Below are 17,491 nucleotides of genomic sequence, written 5' to 3' on the forward strand. Positions count from 1 at the left end.
AATTCAAAAGACTTTTTATTCAGACAAACTATCAAATCATCAGACTTAATTGAGATAGATGGAGAAAATGAATAAGAGGTGAAGTACATATTAATCAGTCAAATGAATCAAGACAAACTGCAATATCAAGTCTGCTGAAAGAAATTTGATAAGGATTCATCTTGATACCTAGCTTATGACTTCAAAGAAATCACCACATATTATATATAACTTCCATGAGACAGACTCATTCTATAAAAGCCAGACCTTCAAGATGACTAGATGAATGGCTGAAGGCATGGGAGACAGACAGTTATCTGAAGGCCAAGGTTGATGATGACCTACCAGCATGAGGAAATGCCAGATCCTAGACTGGGGGGTGATGTTAGGCTTAGCGCCTAATTGAGCCTGACTGAGGCCCGGCGCCCGATTAGGCCTAACCCCCATCACGTGACCACGCGGGTTGTTATAATCCGGGCAGACCCCCTTTCATCCCATTAAGCTTAGTATTTTGTTATATAGCAGTTAGCAGCGCAGAGAGTTCCTTCTTATGCAGCTCGCATTTGCTCCCTAACAGACAGTATCAATCTCAGCATTTCAGACATCAGTTAACAGAGTCATAAAGGGATTGATAGTAGCAGCAGTACAGACTACTATATGAAGATGTTCTAGTTAAAGCTCTAGTTCTAGAGCTCTTCATTTCTCTTGTTCTCTAGCAAGCTCAGACTTGCTAAGTGTCAGATGAAGCATAAGATTTTCATCAGCAGACTGAGGAGCAGCTGTTGATTTAGTAGAATACTATATACAGACTAATCTAACTGTTGTAGATGCAGTAGAGAAATCAGAATTAAGATTTGAAGTCTTAGAAATATCAAAAGATCTAAGTGGTGCCTGGGAGGTAGAGAATCAGTTTGAAGTGACAGAGCTAATAGAGTCTATCTATATTCAAAAGTGCAAATGTGTTATAGAGTAAGATCTCACTTGATCTGCTATCTTGCTGTAGAATTCAGAGAATTGAGAGCAAGTTGACATAATAAGAGCTTCTAGAAGGGCCTTTGTAATCTTAGAGAATTATCTCATCAAAATGTGTATCTTTTAAATGGCTCATAAGTCAAAATATCCTATAAAATTTTATTTATCTTCTTTACATATTACCAAAGATTAGTGATGCATTGAGGACAATCAAATAGAGAGTGTAATATATAAATAAGATGATCTATTGATCAAATGAAGCAAGTAGTCACTGGTTTTGACAAGATAACTGCTGAATTGGCTGTGTTTCAGCGCAAAATGGATCTCATAACCTGATGGCAAGCTTGATTGATTGCAGAGTTTGCCCGCTACGAGAACGACAATGGTGGAAAGCAGGTCACGTGACGGAAGTGTCCGACACAATCCGCTCCCTGGGGTATGATATGACTAAACTAGTCAAGAACCTCATCTTTACCAGTCAGTGGGACATCTCCATCTTCGGCTGGGCTTCTTTTTGACTCATCTCTGAAATGAATGTTGAACTGACCACTTTTGGAACTCTGCTTAATAAAGTGATTAACCACCTATCTCCCGAAACGGTCACATGAAGTGGAGGGATTCGTTTTGAGACACTTGGAAGAGCAGTCTACCGATAGGTGGCCGTCAAGTGGTTGGCGGGATATCCTGATTCAGGTGAGCTCATGGCAGGAGGATGATTTCTTGGTTCATGACATGCGTAACTATATCGCTTCACAAAATCTGATTGAATTGCGCTGAGAAATCCTTCTGGCGCTTGGCCTCCTTTCTAAAAGATAAAGGAACTCACAGGGATTCAAATTTATATCTCAACTTCCCTGTTTTACTCCCTAATATATCTATACTGTTCCCGGGATCTTCGAATTCTAAATATCCCAAAAGTGCCATGCTTTTATCTCTGTCTTATCTTATGTCCTCTAGCAAATGCCCGATACGCTCCGTTTTTAACACTTACTGGACTTGTTTACCCACATACTTTGGCCTATACGGGTTGGATGGACTCAATTCAGCAGCACCAGTATATGTACAGCTAGAGTTACCTCAAAGGTTGTCAACGAACGTATGATTAGTTAGTTACAGTCTTACGTTGCCTTCCGATATCTTCCACTAAATCCGAAATGTATGTACAATGTGCATTCTCAGACGTCAACCACTAGTTAGCCGTCTAATAAAAAGTCAATATGACTTCGGCAATCCAAGAATCCTTTCGCCGATATAATTGCAAATCATCTCCCGACTAACAGGAGTAAGGCGGGGGATGAAACATTCCCTCAAGTACCTCTCCACATGATACTCCCTCGCATAGCCCATTCCACCATGGGTCATCACTGCTCTCTCACACGCCTTAAATGCCGCTTCTGCGGCTAGGTATTTGGCCGCATTTGCGTATTCACCTGGTGTATAGCCCGCATCGTACATCTTGGCAGCCTGATAGACCATAAGCCGTGAAGCTTCCAGGCCCATCCAAGCATCAGCTAAAGGGTGTTGAATGGCTTGGTTTTGTCCAATTGACCGACCAAATACTTGTCTCTCGTTTGCATATATCGCCGCTCGTCGCAGAGCTGCGAATCCAAGCCCCAGTGCCTCTGCAGCAAGTAATATGCGCTCTGCATTCATGCCATGCATTATCATTTTGAACCCGTTGTTTTCCTCACCAATCAAGTCTGTAGTGGGGACTTTCCAGTTTTCGAAAAAAAGACTATTTGTATCGACTGAAGCACGACCCATTTTGGGGATTTCCGTAACATCTACCTGAGACCTATCGAGGTCGGTGTAAAATAGTGATAGTCCCTGTGATGGCTTCGTAACCTTGTCTAAAGGGGTTGTTCGGACGAGGATTAAGATCTTTTCCGCATTTTGGGCGGTAGAAGTCCAGATTTTTGACCCTTTGAGGATGTAATGATCGCCCTCCCTAGTAGCTGTTGACCGTAATCTCAGCGTGTCGAGCCCGGTATTAGGCTCCGTAACCCCAAAGCAGGCACGTTCACGACCCTGGATTAGCGGTATCAGGAACCTCTCTTTTTGTTCCTCATTGCCAAATTTCACAACTGGTTCCAGACCAAAAATATTCATATGTACTGATGATGCGCCAGACATACCCGCTCCTGATTCAGAAATGGTCTGCATCATCACTGCAGCTTCTGAAATCCCCAATTGGGACCCACCATACTCTGAGGGCATGCAGATACCCAGCCAGCCATTTTTGGCCAGCGCGGCTTGGAAATCAAGGGGAAAGCTCTTTGCTTCATCGGCTTTGAGCCAGTATTCATCGGGGAATTTAGAGCATATTTTGGCTATCGATTCGCGAATTGTCCGCTGTGACTCAGTCCAGTCGGGATCGTGAGCTTGTAGATACTCTATAGCTTTGGCATGCAACGATCTATACCCTATCCTCGGCCATGAAAATGGAGATCTGAACGTTGGATTTCGGGCATATCGCGTCGATATCTGGTGAAATTAGTCAAGGGGATATAAACGCTACATCTAGAGATCCATTACCAGGTTTCGTCTGATGAGAGGGAGAAAGTTCATTGCGGACAGAAAGTGCGAAAAATAAATAAATAAATAAATAAATAAATTGATTACAGTGACTTGATTCTATTTCCCAGGTTAAGCACTTGCATTACTTCTTTTGATGTAAGAAGAAATGCTGGCATGGGCCGGGTTTGGCGAGGTCCCGAATGAGGGGAAATCCGGGATAATCAACTGAATGCCGATTTGCCGAAAATTTACATCTCAAATTGCCGAACCTTGAGACGTTCTGTTTCTCTGAATAGAGATTTGCCTCTCAATTCATGAAAATTACATAGGTTAACTATAGCTAGAAGAATATGCATACTTGTGCCAATCATCTCTGAATCTCACCCAACATGACCACAGGAATTTGCTTGCAATTGGCACGACGTCTGGGGCTCGAACTTAGCCGCAGACGTCCAACTCTTGGGTTAAATGTCCTGGGGGAACGACATGGCCCATACTTTACACCCAAGTCCTATTCCTCGATGAGTTCCAATAATGGAGGAACATCTTATCTTTTAGGGGCGTTGCATGGATTTAAGATACTGGATCTATCTCGAATCCTGGCTGTGGGTCACAGTCATGTCTCTAATGTTTCAACCATACCCAGGCTAATTGAGCTGTAATTTTTTTTCATATACCTAGGGGCCATTCTGCACCCAGATATTGGCAGACTATGGTGCAGATGTAATCAAAGTCGAGCAACCTGGAAAAGGCGTGAGTAAAAACGTATAGATGCGCGGCCGGAAACGTTGATACTTTAAGCTAATTGGGTGATTTATCAGGATGATACCAGATACTGGAGAACAGAAGGAGAGGGTGAAAAATGGTCGACGGAAGGAATATCATGCTATTTTGCATGTGTAAACCGCAACAAACGTTCCGTCACCTTAGATCTCAAGAGCGAAAAGGGCAGAGAGATTATTTTCGATTTAGTTAAACGAGCAGACGTGGTGTAGGTCATATGTCGCACCTGTAGCTCAAAATCTGCTGATATTCTAAAGGGTGGAAAACTTTTTACCGGGAAAGATGGACAAACTGGGCATTGGATATGAAACCATTTCCAAAGTGAACCCGGCCATTATCCATGCCAGCATTTCCGGTATGTAAAATTCTCAGCAAGGACAGGCAGTAATTTTGACACAGAATTAGGGTATGGTGCCACTGGACCCTATTCCCAGCGCGCGGGTTATGATATCATCGCTGCTGCAGAAGGCGGCCTGCTTCACATAACTGGTGAAGCTGACGGTCCTCCTACAAAACCTGGGATTGGCTTGACAGATCTGTGTACCGGACTGTTCATGCACGGGGCAATAATAGCAGCGTTGCAGGCTAGACATCAAACCGGAAAAGGCCAAAAACTTGAAGGCTCTCTTTTTGAAACCCAGGTATCATTGATGACCAATGTCGCAAGCAACTGGCTGAATATGGGACAGGAAGCCCAACGGTGGGGAACAGCTCATCCAAGCATTGTTCCATACGAAGCTTTTAAAACTAAAAACTCCCACATTGTCCTCGGTGCAACGAACAATAGACAATTTGGAATCCTCGCAGATCGTCTGGGAAGCCCATATTTGGCACACGATGGCAGGTTCCGAACAAACGATTCAAGAGTGCGCAATCGAGTGGAGCTGAATGGCATTCTGCGTGAACTGTTCAAATCCAAAACAACTGATGAGTGGCTTACGATCTTCGAAGGCAGTGGAATGCCGTATGGGCCAATTAACAATCTAGAAAAGGTGTTCACCCATGCCCAAACTCAAGCAAGAGAAATGATCCAATCTATCGAACTTGATGCTGCCGTTGATGGAAGATTCAAAGTCACAGGTACGTGTATGCCCCTGGGGCGAATTTAATTTTCAAACTTTGAAGGCTAATATTATTATATCGATGAAAAACAGGATTTCCCGTTAAATTTAGCGGCACGAAACCTTCAATTCGAAGCAACCCTCCGCTTCTGGGGGAGCATACGGATGAAATCCTTCAGGAGCTTGGTATTTCCAAGGAAAAGTTGGCGGATTTGCGACGGGAGAAGATTGTATAAGCATGTCCCAAAGCTTGCTTGATACCGATTTTTATAATAGTATTTACCGCTGTTAAAGCAAAATCACCGCATAAATAGAGACATTCGTGTGCTAACTAAATTCTTTAAGTTAATGTCTTTTATGGAATTTTTCAGACTTACACTATTGAGAGAGTTATTAATTATTTGCAAATATTTATAGTTTATTAAATGTTCTATAAATATATTGAATGTAATTTTGGTATATCTGTCTATCTCTACTCTGTATATCTAATACTATTCTAAGAGAATACGTAGCAACTTGATCTAATTTATACAGAAGTGTGGGTGACGCTAGTATAAGCGAGATATAAGAGAAAAAATCAATAGAAAAGAAAAAGAAAAAAGATCAACAAAATATACCAGCTATTGAGAGAATATGATATTCACTACTCTGAATGTTCATATATATATATATATGTGTGTGTGTGTGTGTGTGTATATGTGCACATTCACTCACCTTCAAAAGAGAGATGAACATTCTAACAGTGCAACAAGTCTACATTAAAATATTATCAATTTATTGATACATTATCTACAATGTTGAAAACATTGAATATGTAAGAAAGAAAGAAAGATAAACATAGAAAATAAAAAGCTTTGAGTAACTATTATATAAAAACTCAAAGTTAAAGAACAAGAGCATAAAAGTTCAATCGAAGTATATAAATTAAAGCTCTTAAAGTAGTAAAAATTAAGTTTCTCCTCATCTGGTGACTTGCAATTTTTAGTGCAGTTTTTTAATGAGTACATTAGTGTATTAAATACAGTGATCTAATTGATTCTAAACCAGGATCTGCAGTATTTAGCAGTATTGATGTAATCTATGTAATCTATTTGAGCTACCTCTAATTTAGTTTAATTGAATGGAATTCTGCTCAGCATCAACCTTTTATGCAGAGGGGGTATTTTGACATGTAGAACAGCCACGCATTGATTGTGGAAGCCATTTTTGATTCTGCTGACCCTGTTGTTTTTTGTATTAACACCAGACACAAGTTTGTATAGTTGGAAGAGAAATTCACTCATGTTTTAGAATGGAATTCAATCATTCAGGTGGTAGTGTGGATGAGTATGACGAAAGTCAGAACATTGCAGGCATAAGATAGTAGTATTTGTAATGACTAGCTAATTGATCAGAACAACTGAAGAAGAAGAAGAAGAAGAAGAGAAAAACAGCAAGAAAAGAATGAAATATATAATGTGTATAGGTGTATGTGAGTCATAAGTGAGTCATAAGAGTGATATGGCTGTAGCATTAGATCTGAGTTATTGCCGCGATATGAGATATATGAGCGATATGATGATCAATAACATACGAGCGATATAATTATTATTATTATTATTATTACTTATTTAACGCCTTGAGGCACGTGATCAGCTGACTAAGAATAGTCTGCCGTCGCGGCCACAGCACCTCCCTAAGGGTATCAGGCGTGCCAGCGCAGCAGCTAGTCTGCTGCCTGACATGTCTAGTCGGCCGAAGCCCTCTTGAGAGTCTATGTACAGAGTAGCCCCCGTCCTGGAGGTTCTGAATGGCGTAGTAGCCGAAGGTTATGGGACTGAGGAAGCCAAGGGCTTCTAGGGTGGTGTGTAGGGGTGATGGGAAATGTATATAAGGAACATAGGAAAGAGGGAGGGGGAGGGAGAAGTCAGATGTGGAACAGGTTCTAGTAGCAGCATTGGATGTCAATGAAGAAGCGGGTATTAGTGCACCAGGTAGAGAAGGCTGTAGCTCCTCTTACTGTGCTGAGAAGCCAGTCAATTGCTTCCTTTGGTCCTCAGCATGCTTCAGAGGTTTTAATTCATTCAATGTTCCGGCCTTTCCAGCAAAAGAAGAAGTGCTCAGGGGTCTTATCTCAGCCGCAAGAGCAGGTGAGGAGTGCGTTGTCATGTGCCCATCTGTGATGATAGGCTGCAAAGTCACTGTGGCCCTGTTCTAGCTGCCAGCAAGTGGCCTAGGTTCCTTCAGGGGAGAGTGAGCTCAGGGGAGGGTCCTTTCGACATTGGGATATTGAGGTCCTTGTATTGTGATGTGCTATTGGAGCTCCAGAATTGTTGCAGTGAGGCATTGAAGTGTTCTTTAGCATAGGATTTGGCCTGTGCCAGGGTCAGAGTGCGGTGAGTGCATTTCATTGTGCAGGCTGACTTGGCCGCAGCATCTGCAGCATCATTGCCTGGAATCTGAGCGTGGCCAGGGCACCATTGAACATAGACCCGTCTCAGGCCGGCTGGACCTGGGCCCTGTTTTGTCCGGGACCTGCGGAGTTCGTTGAACTTAGCAAAGGCGAGAAAAGATGTTTGTGTGGGTGTGTCTGTGTGGAGTCTTATTGCAGCCTCTTCATTGTCTAGACCCACTATAATGTGCCGTGTGAACATAGAGAAGGGATTCTGTAGTGCTGCCTTGAGACCGGCAACTGCTGCAAGCACTTCAGCATCAAAGACCTCAGTGGTGCGGCCCAGAGGCAACTTGCCAAGCTCCAGAGATTGATTTGTTCCTCAGTATAGACAGTAGCCTCCGCCTGAAACTCCTTGGCTGTCTTTGGAGCCATCAGTGTATGTGATGAGATTGAGGGGGGATACAGCTTTCTGAAGCCAGTTTTGGAAAGCTGCTGGTCCTGCAGCTTGTCCCACAGCCCCAATTTCTAGTGCCTTTTGCTCTCTATTTGGTATGCCAGGGTTGTCCCAAGGAGGCAAGGACCCTGAGCCGGGTGTGGTGGCCGTCATTTTAATGTTTCGTCTAATCCATTTAAAACGTGAGGTGTACCATCTTCGTCGTAGGGATGCGACGGGTCGGCTGCAGCTACGCGAACGGCTAGTCGGTCATGTATTCTTTCCAGCCAGGTAACGTAGTCCGATACCTAACCGATCACGACACCTAACCGATCAAATTTTCGTCCCAATCACCCACTCTATTAAATCATTCAATATGACAGCCACACCTAGCAAAGAACCTTCTAATCAAGAAGCCAGGCTCTTATTAGCTATTAAAGATTATGAAACTAAGCAAATTTCATCTATTCGCGTTGCTGCTAAGACGTACGAGCTTCCTTATACTACGCTTTACGATAGACTACGCGGTGGAACCACGTACACGAATGCTCAACTAAAAAATCGAAAGCTGACCTCTACTGAAGAGGAATCTCTAGTTCAATGGATACTCTCTATGGATGAGAGAGGACAGCCTCCCCGGATCGCGACCGTACGAGAAATGGCTAATCTACTACTTGAGGCGCGAGAATCCACTACTACAACTACCGTGGGAGGAAGATGGGTAGAAAGATTTTATACAACGGCATTCTGAACTAAAGACGAAGTTCTCACGCAAGTACGACTATCAGCGAGCTCAATGCGAGGATTCAAAGATCATATACGAATGGTTTACCCTGATGGATCGTACGATAAAGAAGTATGGAATTACTTCAGAGGATATCTATAACTTTGATGAGATTGGCTTTACAATGGGGGTTATTTCAACATCCTGGGTGGTTACTAGAGCTGAGAGAGCTGGCAGGCCATCTCTTTTACAGCCAGGGAATAGAGAATGGGCAACTGTGATCGAGGCAGTTAACGCTACGGGCTGGGCTCTACCTCCTATGATTATCTTTAAGGGCAAGCTTCATCAAGCCTCCTGGTACAAGCAGCTGCCAAAGGATTGGACAATTGGCGTTAGTGAGAAGGGATGGACCACGGACGCTCTTAGCCTTGATTGGCTGCGGAAGGTCTTTAACGGAGCTACTAAAGCTTGTACGAAGGGCAGATATAGACTGCTTGTGTTGGATGGGCATGGCAGTCATGCCACGGCCAGATTTGATAAATTCTGTCTGGATCACGGCATTATATCATTATATATGCCTCCACACTCCTCTCATTTATTACAGCCACTAGATGTGAGCTGCTTTTCACCATTAAAGAGAGCGTACGGCAAGAGGGTGGAACAAAGCGTGAGACTAGGAATCAGTTATATTGACAAGGAGGACTTTCTAGCCAGCTATACAACAGCTAGACAGGAGGCTATGAAGGATATAACTATAAAGAACGGATTCAAAGCCACAGGCCTAGTGCCATACAATCCAGATGAGGTTCTTACTCGCCTACATACTCAATTTCATACTCCTACCCCCCCGGGGTCAGCTCACGGATCTCACGGATCTCAATCCTCCTGGACCCCCAAGACCCCTCGCAATGTGACTCAGTTGGAGCGGCAGAGCAGCAGAATCAAACGCCGTACGGAAATTCTCTCTAGTCCTACAAATCAGGCTCTTGATCAACTAGTGAAGGGATGTCATACGGCCATGCATAATGTTGCTTTACTGACCAAGGAAGTCATGGAGCTGAGAGCTGCCAATGCTAAGCAGAAGCGTAAGAGAGAGAAATCACGTTTCTATATAGCTAAGGAAGTAATCCTTACGGCTCAAGAAGCTCTAGCTAGGATGGCTAAGCCTCTGGAGCCTCCTGAACGTACGGAGGTTTGGATGGAGGATCCAAATCCGGAAGGTAGAAAGCGAAGACCTCCCACCTGCAGCAAGTGTAATACACCCGGACACACTATTAGGCAGTGCCAACAGACCTAAGGATCTAATCTATATAATTTCTATATAAAATCTCTCGTGGTTGTTGCTCAATTTAAAAAATTGTCAAATAAGGATGAAAATTTGATCGGTTAGGTGTCGTGATCGGTTAGGTGTCGGACTACGTTACGAGCGATATAATAATCGTGACAAAGGCTAGCTAGTATATACACTAATCACGTGCGGTAGGGCGGCTGTACTATCCTTAGATGACTAAGCCCACCTTCCTGCCCATGAAATTACAACTTCATCTTGATACATCTTGAATATCGCAGTGCAAAGATGACAGTGCTCAATCATGATCTTGCTTCCGATTACCCAACTCTTCAATTAACGCGGGGAGCAAATTTCTTTTCCAAAGGTCTCTGTTAGAAAACGAAAAAATAATAGACCAGTTCCATTTTCCCCTTAGGGTGGATTCTTGAACTAATCACTGGCCGGCCCCTGAAATGCTCAGAACAATCGTACTGTGGAACTTAATCATTTAAGCCCTTATGGCAGCCCATCCCCTCCCAGAAGCGGAGCTGTCTGTGCATGATGAAATTGGTGATTATAGGAGGGATCTAGAAGCACATCCACCACAGCTACCTAGTCCTACAGACAAAATACCGTGGATCGTACGCCACCTATCTGAAGACGTCAAAGCGAAACATGCAGATCTAATATTCCTCTTCTGTTACTTCTTGTCGGGTCTCTGTGACAGCACTGCCTACAGAGCCTGGGGATGCTTTGTTAGCATGCAAACGGGTGTGTTTGAGAATATCTACCCGCCTGCATAGCTCTGCATGTTATGCAAAAAGCATCATTTGCTGATACTAACCATGCCAGGTAATACCATATTTCTTGGACTGGGGACATCCAACACCCTCGAGCAAACAACGTACGATTGGCTCAAGTCCCTTGTTTCGATTCTGTCTTTTCTCGCTGGGAGTTCAGCCTACTCAAAGACTAGATATTTCCGACCTCAAAGCCGGAGTGCCTTGGTCGGCAATTTCGGTTCCCAATGCCTCATTCTCATTACAGCCGCATCCATGCTCCAATTGGGTGTTATTGAAGACTCTAACAAGGAAAAGGGTGTGCACACTCTGCTAAAACTTATACCGTTGGCACTAGTCGCTTTCCAATGTGCTGGTCAAATGGCGGCAAGTCGTCTACTCGAGTTCCCCGAGCTTCCAACAACCATGTTGACAAGCCTATATTATGACCTGGTTGCCGATCCCGGCATTTTTCGACCATTAGGCAAAAACACGATGCGTAACAGGCGCGTTACTGCTATTATCGGTGTCATTGGAGGTGCGACTATTGGCGGCTGGCTGTTTACAAGCACGGGTCGAGTCTCGACCGCGTTGTGGGTGGCGGCGGCATCAAAACTTGTCATCTCTGCTATTTGGTTCTTCTGGAAACAAGAGAACAGGAACAGTAATAAGCCGCACACTGCGGCGGATCCTGTCACCTGAATGCGTAGATGTGACATACGTCGTTGCATTTGAAGCTTTGCCATTATAGGTCGTCAATTAGCCGCTGCAACGCGGTAACGACAGCCATTACGAATATCGTTGACAGTATTCTCTTGACTCTGTATCCTCCTGGAATAATTATTGTCAACAGGTTTACTTCTGTTCCATGAAGATTAATATGCCCAGTTCGCATTATCAATACCAAATGTGTGAATGAGCAATACGTTTACTCACAAGCATAGAAGATATATATCTGCCCCTCAAAGGGCAGAATCCATTACACTTGTAATCTCTGCGGCTAATTGGGGCGATTATTAACCTGCCGCATTGAGTTGAAAGACCGGCCATTAAGAGTTAAAGGTTATGGAGGTATTTGGACGGGAAAGTTGTTTTCACGAATACGCCTATCGTGATGTGAGCAATAGCTTTCGAGCCCAAAAAACATAGAAGCGAACCACGCAACTTCAGACGTCAAGACGTCATAGGACGCCAAGTTGGGCGTTAACTTACGGACATCAACTGAAGACGTGGTGGCTATACAGAAAATGGAAAACAAAAAGAAAAGAAGAGAAGAGAAGAGAAGAGAAAATAGACAGCAGCTCAATGCATATCATACCAAGCTAGAGCAAACTCAGCAAAGTATTATATCTAAAAGCGTTTGTACACCAACGATTCCAGTATTAGGAGTTAAACCTTTTAAGTAGATAAAACTTGGGCGGCTAAACAGTTTGAGTTTTGTTGATTGGTTACCAGTAGCGCGACGGGGATTCAAGGTAAAAACATTAACTCGGTAGTCCGGTCCGCCACCGAACCTTAAGCTACATCCGCGGTAAACAGGGGAGTCTAAGTGGATGGAACAAGGGACTATGAGGGGATCACACGGTAACAATTCTGCATTGCATCTGTGATGCATATGTGACAGTGGGGTTAAGGAGGGGAGGGTCTGGGGGTATATTTTGGATGGACGTGCCTAAGATAGAGGCGTTTGGCTACTCTATTTTATTTATATAGGGGCCAAAACGATGGGAAGTACACAATGTGGTTAATATTGTTTATGTACAGCATGTAGGGACTAAGGGGGGAAGTGGATGGCTTTCAAATAAAAGGTCAAAGCTAGATATCTATGAGGTAAGTATGTATATATACCAATGAAGGACATATAGACGATAAACATAAGCAGGGAGATATGGATAGGCAAGGTTCCACATATAGAATAAAGAATAGACAAAAAGTAATAGTATAAAAATAGGTACAAAACGAATTAATAAGGCAAAATAACAAAAATAACAAACAGCAGTGGTATCATCAAAGGAAAGATAACAACAACCAAAATATGAAAAGGATTCCTAAAGATAAAGAAAAGGAGAGACAAAATGACAAAAATCCCAATCCACATAGAGCAGATAAACATGAACAAGAACGCGAGTGCTGCTATGACTCGAGAGCATTTATGGTGACAGGGCAGAGGTATCGACGTATGAGACAGCCACCCACCATAGCCCAGGAACAATAATAAAACATCCAGTCAGATCCAAAACCAGGAGATTGCCGGAAACAATAAAACCACCAACAACGGCAATGCCAATGGGAGACCAAAGTAAGCAAAACGAAGTCCAAGAAAATCAACCAACAACACCATACTCACTAAAAAAACAAACCAGGAATCAGTAGTCGAAAGCGGATAACCTAACGACTTCAATGACAACAATATTATGCAACGAATGAAGATAGATCCCAGGCGCCAGGGCAAATGGAGCGAGAAACAAGAGCAGAACCTCGAGGGGACGGACCAGGCAGGTTGGTTGGGTTCTTTTGTTATGAAAGAAGTAAAAAAGGAAACAAGATGGGGAAATTTTTTGCCAGCGAGGCGAGGATGTATAAGATAAGAATGAAGGGAAGTTCATATCACAAAATCTTCGGTACCACAGTGGGCGAGGGGAGAAGATGGATGAAAATGACGAGTAAGAATGAGGTGTAAGAAGGTAGGCGAAGGCAACTTCTCCTTCAAAGTGTTGTAGTCGATCCCTTGAAGGAAGCTGAATGTGGAGGGAGCTTTTTTTCCAATCTTCGGGTCTTCGGTCGGTTGTGCAGATTGTTTTGGGAGACCCGTCACAGTGAGCCATATATCACCTTTCCACCCGACACCGTTCAAATCGTCCTACTCCCAACCATAATTTATCCACTTTACAAAATTCTATAACGGTCAAAAACACAAAATATATCCAACCAAAAAAAAGAAAAGAAGGAGAAAAAAAGAGAAAACAAAAAAAGAAAAGGGGAAAAAAGCCAAAGTTCCTAGCCGGCAGTCATCCTGCGCAAAATCTCATCACAATTGGCATCGAACCTCATATCCCACAGACGAATACTATTCATCAATCTCTCCGTATTCTCCAACTCCCGATCACGGCCAAAGATCGAATCGACAAACTCACAGCCGGCATTGCGGCCCATCATAACCGGCCCACATCTGCCGGTTTCCCGCTTTGCAGCCTTCCACATAAAATGCTCGCACGCCTTAAGCAGCTTTTCGAACCGATCCCACAATCGCTCGCCGCCATCAAGAAAATCCTCAACCATCTCGCGCGTCTCAGCGTTGCGAATGCGCGACCCACATTCCCGCGCCCGTTTCACTTTACCAGCCAACTTGATGAGGAGAAGCCACAGATCGCCAGCAACATCGGCCATGGGTGCAGAGGCGCCATGATGAAAGACGGTCCAGTCATAGATCCATTTACCGAGAGAATTGGCGTCGAAAACACTACCGAGAAGAAGGATGGGCTCTTCGGAGGGATCCCAGTTTTTTATTGAATATCCATCCGGGATACCATTTCGAATAGCGTCAGCTTCGGTAGCTTTGGGGTGTTTGGGCAGGCTGGAGGTGGGTTTAGGTTTTTGTGGGATGCGGGTAGATGTTGAGGCGCGACGGGCTCGAGAGCGCATGGCAGAGTCTGTCGCATTATAGACGGGAACCTGGTTGTAGTAGAAAGACTGATCAGTGGTTGGCTTTTGCTTACGATAAAATTGATATTGCCCGGCGTTCTGCCTGGCGGGCGTCCCGGCGCCGTCATCGAAACGACGACGACCACCAGCCCAAGCCGATGCACGACTGTACCTGGGAGGCACATGGGTGGCAGAGCGCGGCAGCGTATCGAAAGCATTGTCAACCACAACGTTGAAGAAGGGTCGTTTCTGCGATTGGAGAGGCGAGGCGGGCTGGTGATAAGAATAGAAGGGATCTCCAGATGCTGATGGCATGGAAGGGCGGCGAGGCGCTCTCCCTCCGGCTGCCTTGTAGTGGCTTTCGCCGTAAAAAGCACTTACTTTTTCGTGCTTGTGCGGAGGCGAAGGATAGCTGTGCACCGCATCATAGTAGCTTGCGTAACCTGGTGGCATGGAGTGCCAGCCACCCGAGGAGTCCTTTGCAGCGGAGTAACTGGCCCAATGAGCCTGTCGTTTCGGACGAGAGACATGTGGTGTTCCGAAATTGGAGGGATAGTAGGCGTAATGGGCAGGGAGAACGGTAGCGTAATCGTAAAAAGAACATCCAGCTGGTGGAGCTGGATATTGATACATTGTCGAAGAGAGAGCATAGAGACACCGCAAACATATAAAAAAAACCAAAATAAAATAAAACCAACCACGCCGGATATATTGTTTAAATAAATGTTGAAAAAAAAATTATCTCCCTTTTCTTTATATAAATGGTCAAGTAAAAACCAACAACCAACAACCAACAACCAACAAACAAGAAGCGAAAACAAGAAAAACAAAACCGACAAGTGTATTTGTACAGGATATCGCTTGCAAACCGGAAGAAAAGGACAGCAAAGAGTTAAGGGGAGATATAGATAGCCCGTCACCTCGGGGATGAATATAGAGGCAACAAAAGGAGATTTGACTGATCTTTCCCGACGTGCATTTGAGCTCTGGCAACGACTCCCGGTCGAGAGAACAGAGAGACAGATGGAGGATGGATTTGCTGGAGAGAGAGGGAGAGAGCGGGTCCAAAAACAATGGGCCGACCCAAGTGAATTTAAAGAGGCGAACGACGTCCGCTGGGACTTCTTGGGATTTGGACAGGCCGGAGAGATCAGGACAACAGTGCGCAATGACGGCTGTCTGTCAAGACTGTTCTCTGAGAGCAAGCGATGGGATATAGAAATAGTAGAAATGGTCGAACTGGTCAAGGTGATGGAGACTGTTTCGTGTGCAGTTGAAGCGGAGAAGAAAGAAAAAGGAAGAAAAAAGAGAACAGAAGAGGTTGGGAGCAAAAAAAACAGCAGGGTATTGTATTTAATAGGAGCGAGGGACGTGGTTTTTTTTTTTTTTTTTTTTTTTTTTTTTTTTTCTTCTTCTCCTTCTCGAGGGGGCCACGAACAGGCCGGAAAGGCAGGAAAATGTTGGTGTGTACGGTATGTACGGTATGAACAAAATGGACGGAATGTTCAAGTACCCCAATACCACAAGCGAAGGACGTAATATTACGCCAATTAGCCGGGGGTGGGGTTTGGGTGGCGGCGTGGGGTTAATTAAGACAGAGTGCGTGGGCCTTGACTTCAACCCAACAGCTGCTATGTTACTCATTTGGCCTATTGTCAACCCTCTGATCCCCTGGAACAGCCCAGTCCATCCCCATCCAGCTGCTCGATGATACGTCACCTCATACAGCCCATACAGAGACCGTATTACTAGGCAGGGAATACCAAGTGCACCCCAGTCGCTGTGAGAGACGGTTTCGTATCCGTATTACTCAACTCGCTAGGTACAGTCCAACTACTCTCCTAACTAAAAAAGAGACTCCGTACTGGACAGAGCATCGCCAGGGCTATTCTGATGAGTTAGTCGTCTGCCCCTCCTCCACCCACACAAGTCAATTCGGAGATTGATGGAGAAAATTCCAAAAATCCAAAAAGAAGTATCTAACAAAATATACCTCCGAAAAGCATGGGGAATCATTGAGGCGGGATTATTCTGACAGCGGTTCGAAGAAAGAAGATGATGAAAATTATGTGCCTGGAGATCCATCCATGGATGTCATGACTGATCAGGTTATTTACTCACAGCTTCCCTTCGCTCTGCGGCTTCTATGCTTGGATACTGGATACTACTGGATACTTGCAGGAAAAGTCCTCGAGAATGTCCATATATGTGCTGTGCTGCCTTGGTAATTACCAGCTTGACAATCCCTCTCCTGATGGATGATCGAATGAAACATGAAGGGGAACCAACCAAAATAATGACTCAAAACCCGCATTTTGCCCCGTTGACTAATTCTTAACAATTCCATCACCATCAATAATCAGTTAACTAGCTAACTAAACTAACTTAGTGATTACCTATTGAAGAGAAGAGAAAACTAATTTCAAAGCGCCGCAACACGCCGCCCATATGGTAGTGGCTTTGGAGACGGCGAAGGACAGCGATGGTTTCATACGCCAGCTGCCTCCCTAGATAGTTCAATGGTAAGCAGGGAAAACCATAGTAGAGGGCACAATCTGGGAGAGGGCCTGAGTTGAAGAGTAGAGTCATCGTCATCTTTCTCTGTGTTTAAATATATACGGCTGCCTGGGAGTGTTCCAAAGGAGGGGGCGTCAATTGGGTGAAGACAGGAATAAGGATCGCCAACATTTTCCCCTTGGCCCTGCAATGGATCCCGGTATCTAGTTATCCGTACCTAGTCAACTATCTCATCATCCATGATCATATTTGCCCATGCTACTCCGCGCGCCAAAAAGGGACTAAATTCCCTGTCTCTCTTTTCTCTCAGCGCGCTCGCCACGGCCCGCCCACCAATTACATGCGTTGTATCTCATTACGGAGGACTCTCAGTGAGACTCAGCTCAGTCTCTGGTCCTGTCATTAGTTACCGGCACACATAGAACTGAACAAGAATAACT

At 44.4% G+C, this 17,491-nt stretch overlaps 5 protein-coding genes across 5 annotated transcripts; 3 read left to right on the top strand and 2 right to left on the bottom strand.

The window, feature by feature from the left end:
- Positions 1–2,163: 2,163 nt before the first annotated feature.
- Positions 2,164–3,519, bottom strand: PADG_05046 (uncharacterized protein; the record flags this gene model as incomplete). Its single annotated transcript, XM_010761948.1, has 2 exons — positions 2,164–3,435; positions 3,487–3,519. The coding sequence occupies 2 exons, from the start codon at positions 3,517–3,519 to the stop codon at positions 2,164–2,166; spliced, it is 1,305 nt and encodes a 434-aa protein (XP_010760250.1).
- Positions 3,520–3,857: 338 nt separating this feature from the next.
- PADG_05047 (uncharacterized protein) lies at positions 3,858–5,548 on the top strand (the record flags this gene model as incomplete). Its single annotated transcript, XM_010761949.1, has 6 exons — positions 3,858–4,073; positions 4,150–4,221; positions 4,290–4,459; positions 4,509–4,606; positions 4,657–5,331; positions 5,406–5,548. 6 exons carry the CDS (start codon positions 3,858–3,860, stop codon positions 5,546–5,548), a joined length of 1,374 nt encoding a protein of 457 aa, XP_010760251.1.
- A 5,083-nt stretch (positions 5,549–10,631) lies between these two features.
- Positions 10,632–11,594, top strand: PADG_05049 (uncharacterized protein; the record flags this gene model as incomplete). Its single annotated transcript, XM_010762182.1, has 2 exons — positions 10,632–10,884; positions 10,966–11,594. The coding sequence occupies 2 exons, from the start codon at positions 10,632–10,634 to the stop codon at positions 11,592–11,594; spliced, it is 882 nt and encodes a 293-aa protein (XP_010760484.1).
- A 2,295-nt stretch (positions 11,595–13,889) lies between these two features.
- PADG_05051 (uncharacterized protein) lies at positions 13,890–15,167 on the bottom strand (the record flags this gene model as incomplete). The annotated part of the gene is made up of 1 exon (XM_010761950.1): positions 13,890–15,167. The coding sequence occupies one exon, from the start codon at positions 15,165–15,167 to the stop codon at positions 13,890–13,892; it is 1,278 nt and encodes a 425-aa protein (XP_010760252.1).
- Positions 15,168–15,461: 294 nt separating this feature from the next.
- On the top strand, positions 15,462–16,245 carry PADG_05052 (uncharacterized protein; the record flags this gene model as incomplete). Its single annotated transcript, XM_010761951.1, has 2 exons — positions 15,462–15,878; positions 15,961–16,245. The coding sequence occupies 2 exons, from the start codon at positions 15,462–15,464 to the stop codon at positions 16,243–16,245; spliced, it is 702 nt and encodes a 233-aa protein (XP_010760253.1).
- Between the last annotated feature and the right edge of the window lie 1,246 nt (positions 16,246–17,491).

The sequence above is a fragment of the Paracoccidioides brasiliensis genome, assembly GCF_000150735.1.
Source record: "Paracoccidioides brasiliensis Pb18 unplaced genomic scaffold supercont2.5, whole genome shotgun sequence".
NCBI classification, from domain to species: domain Eukaryota; kingdom Fungi; phylum Ascomycota; class Eurotiomycetes; order Onygenales; family Ajellomycetaceae; genus Paracoccidioides; species Paracoccidioides brasiliensis.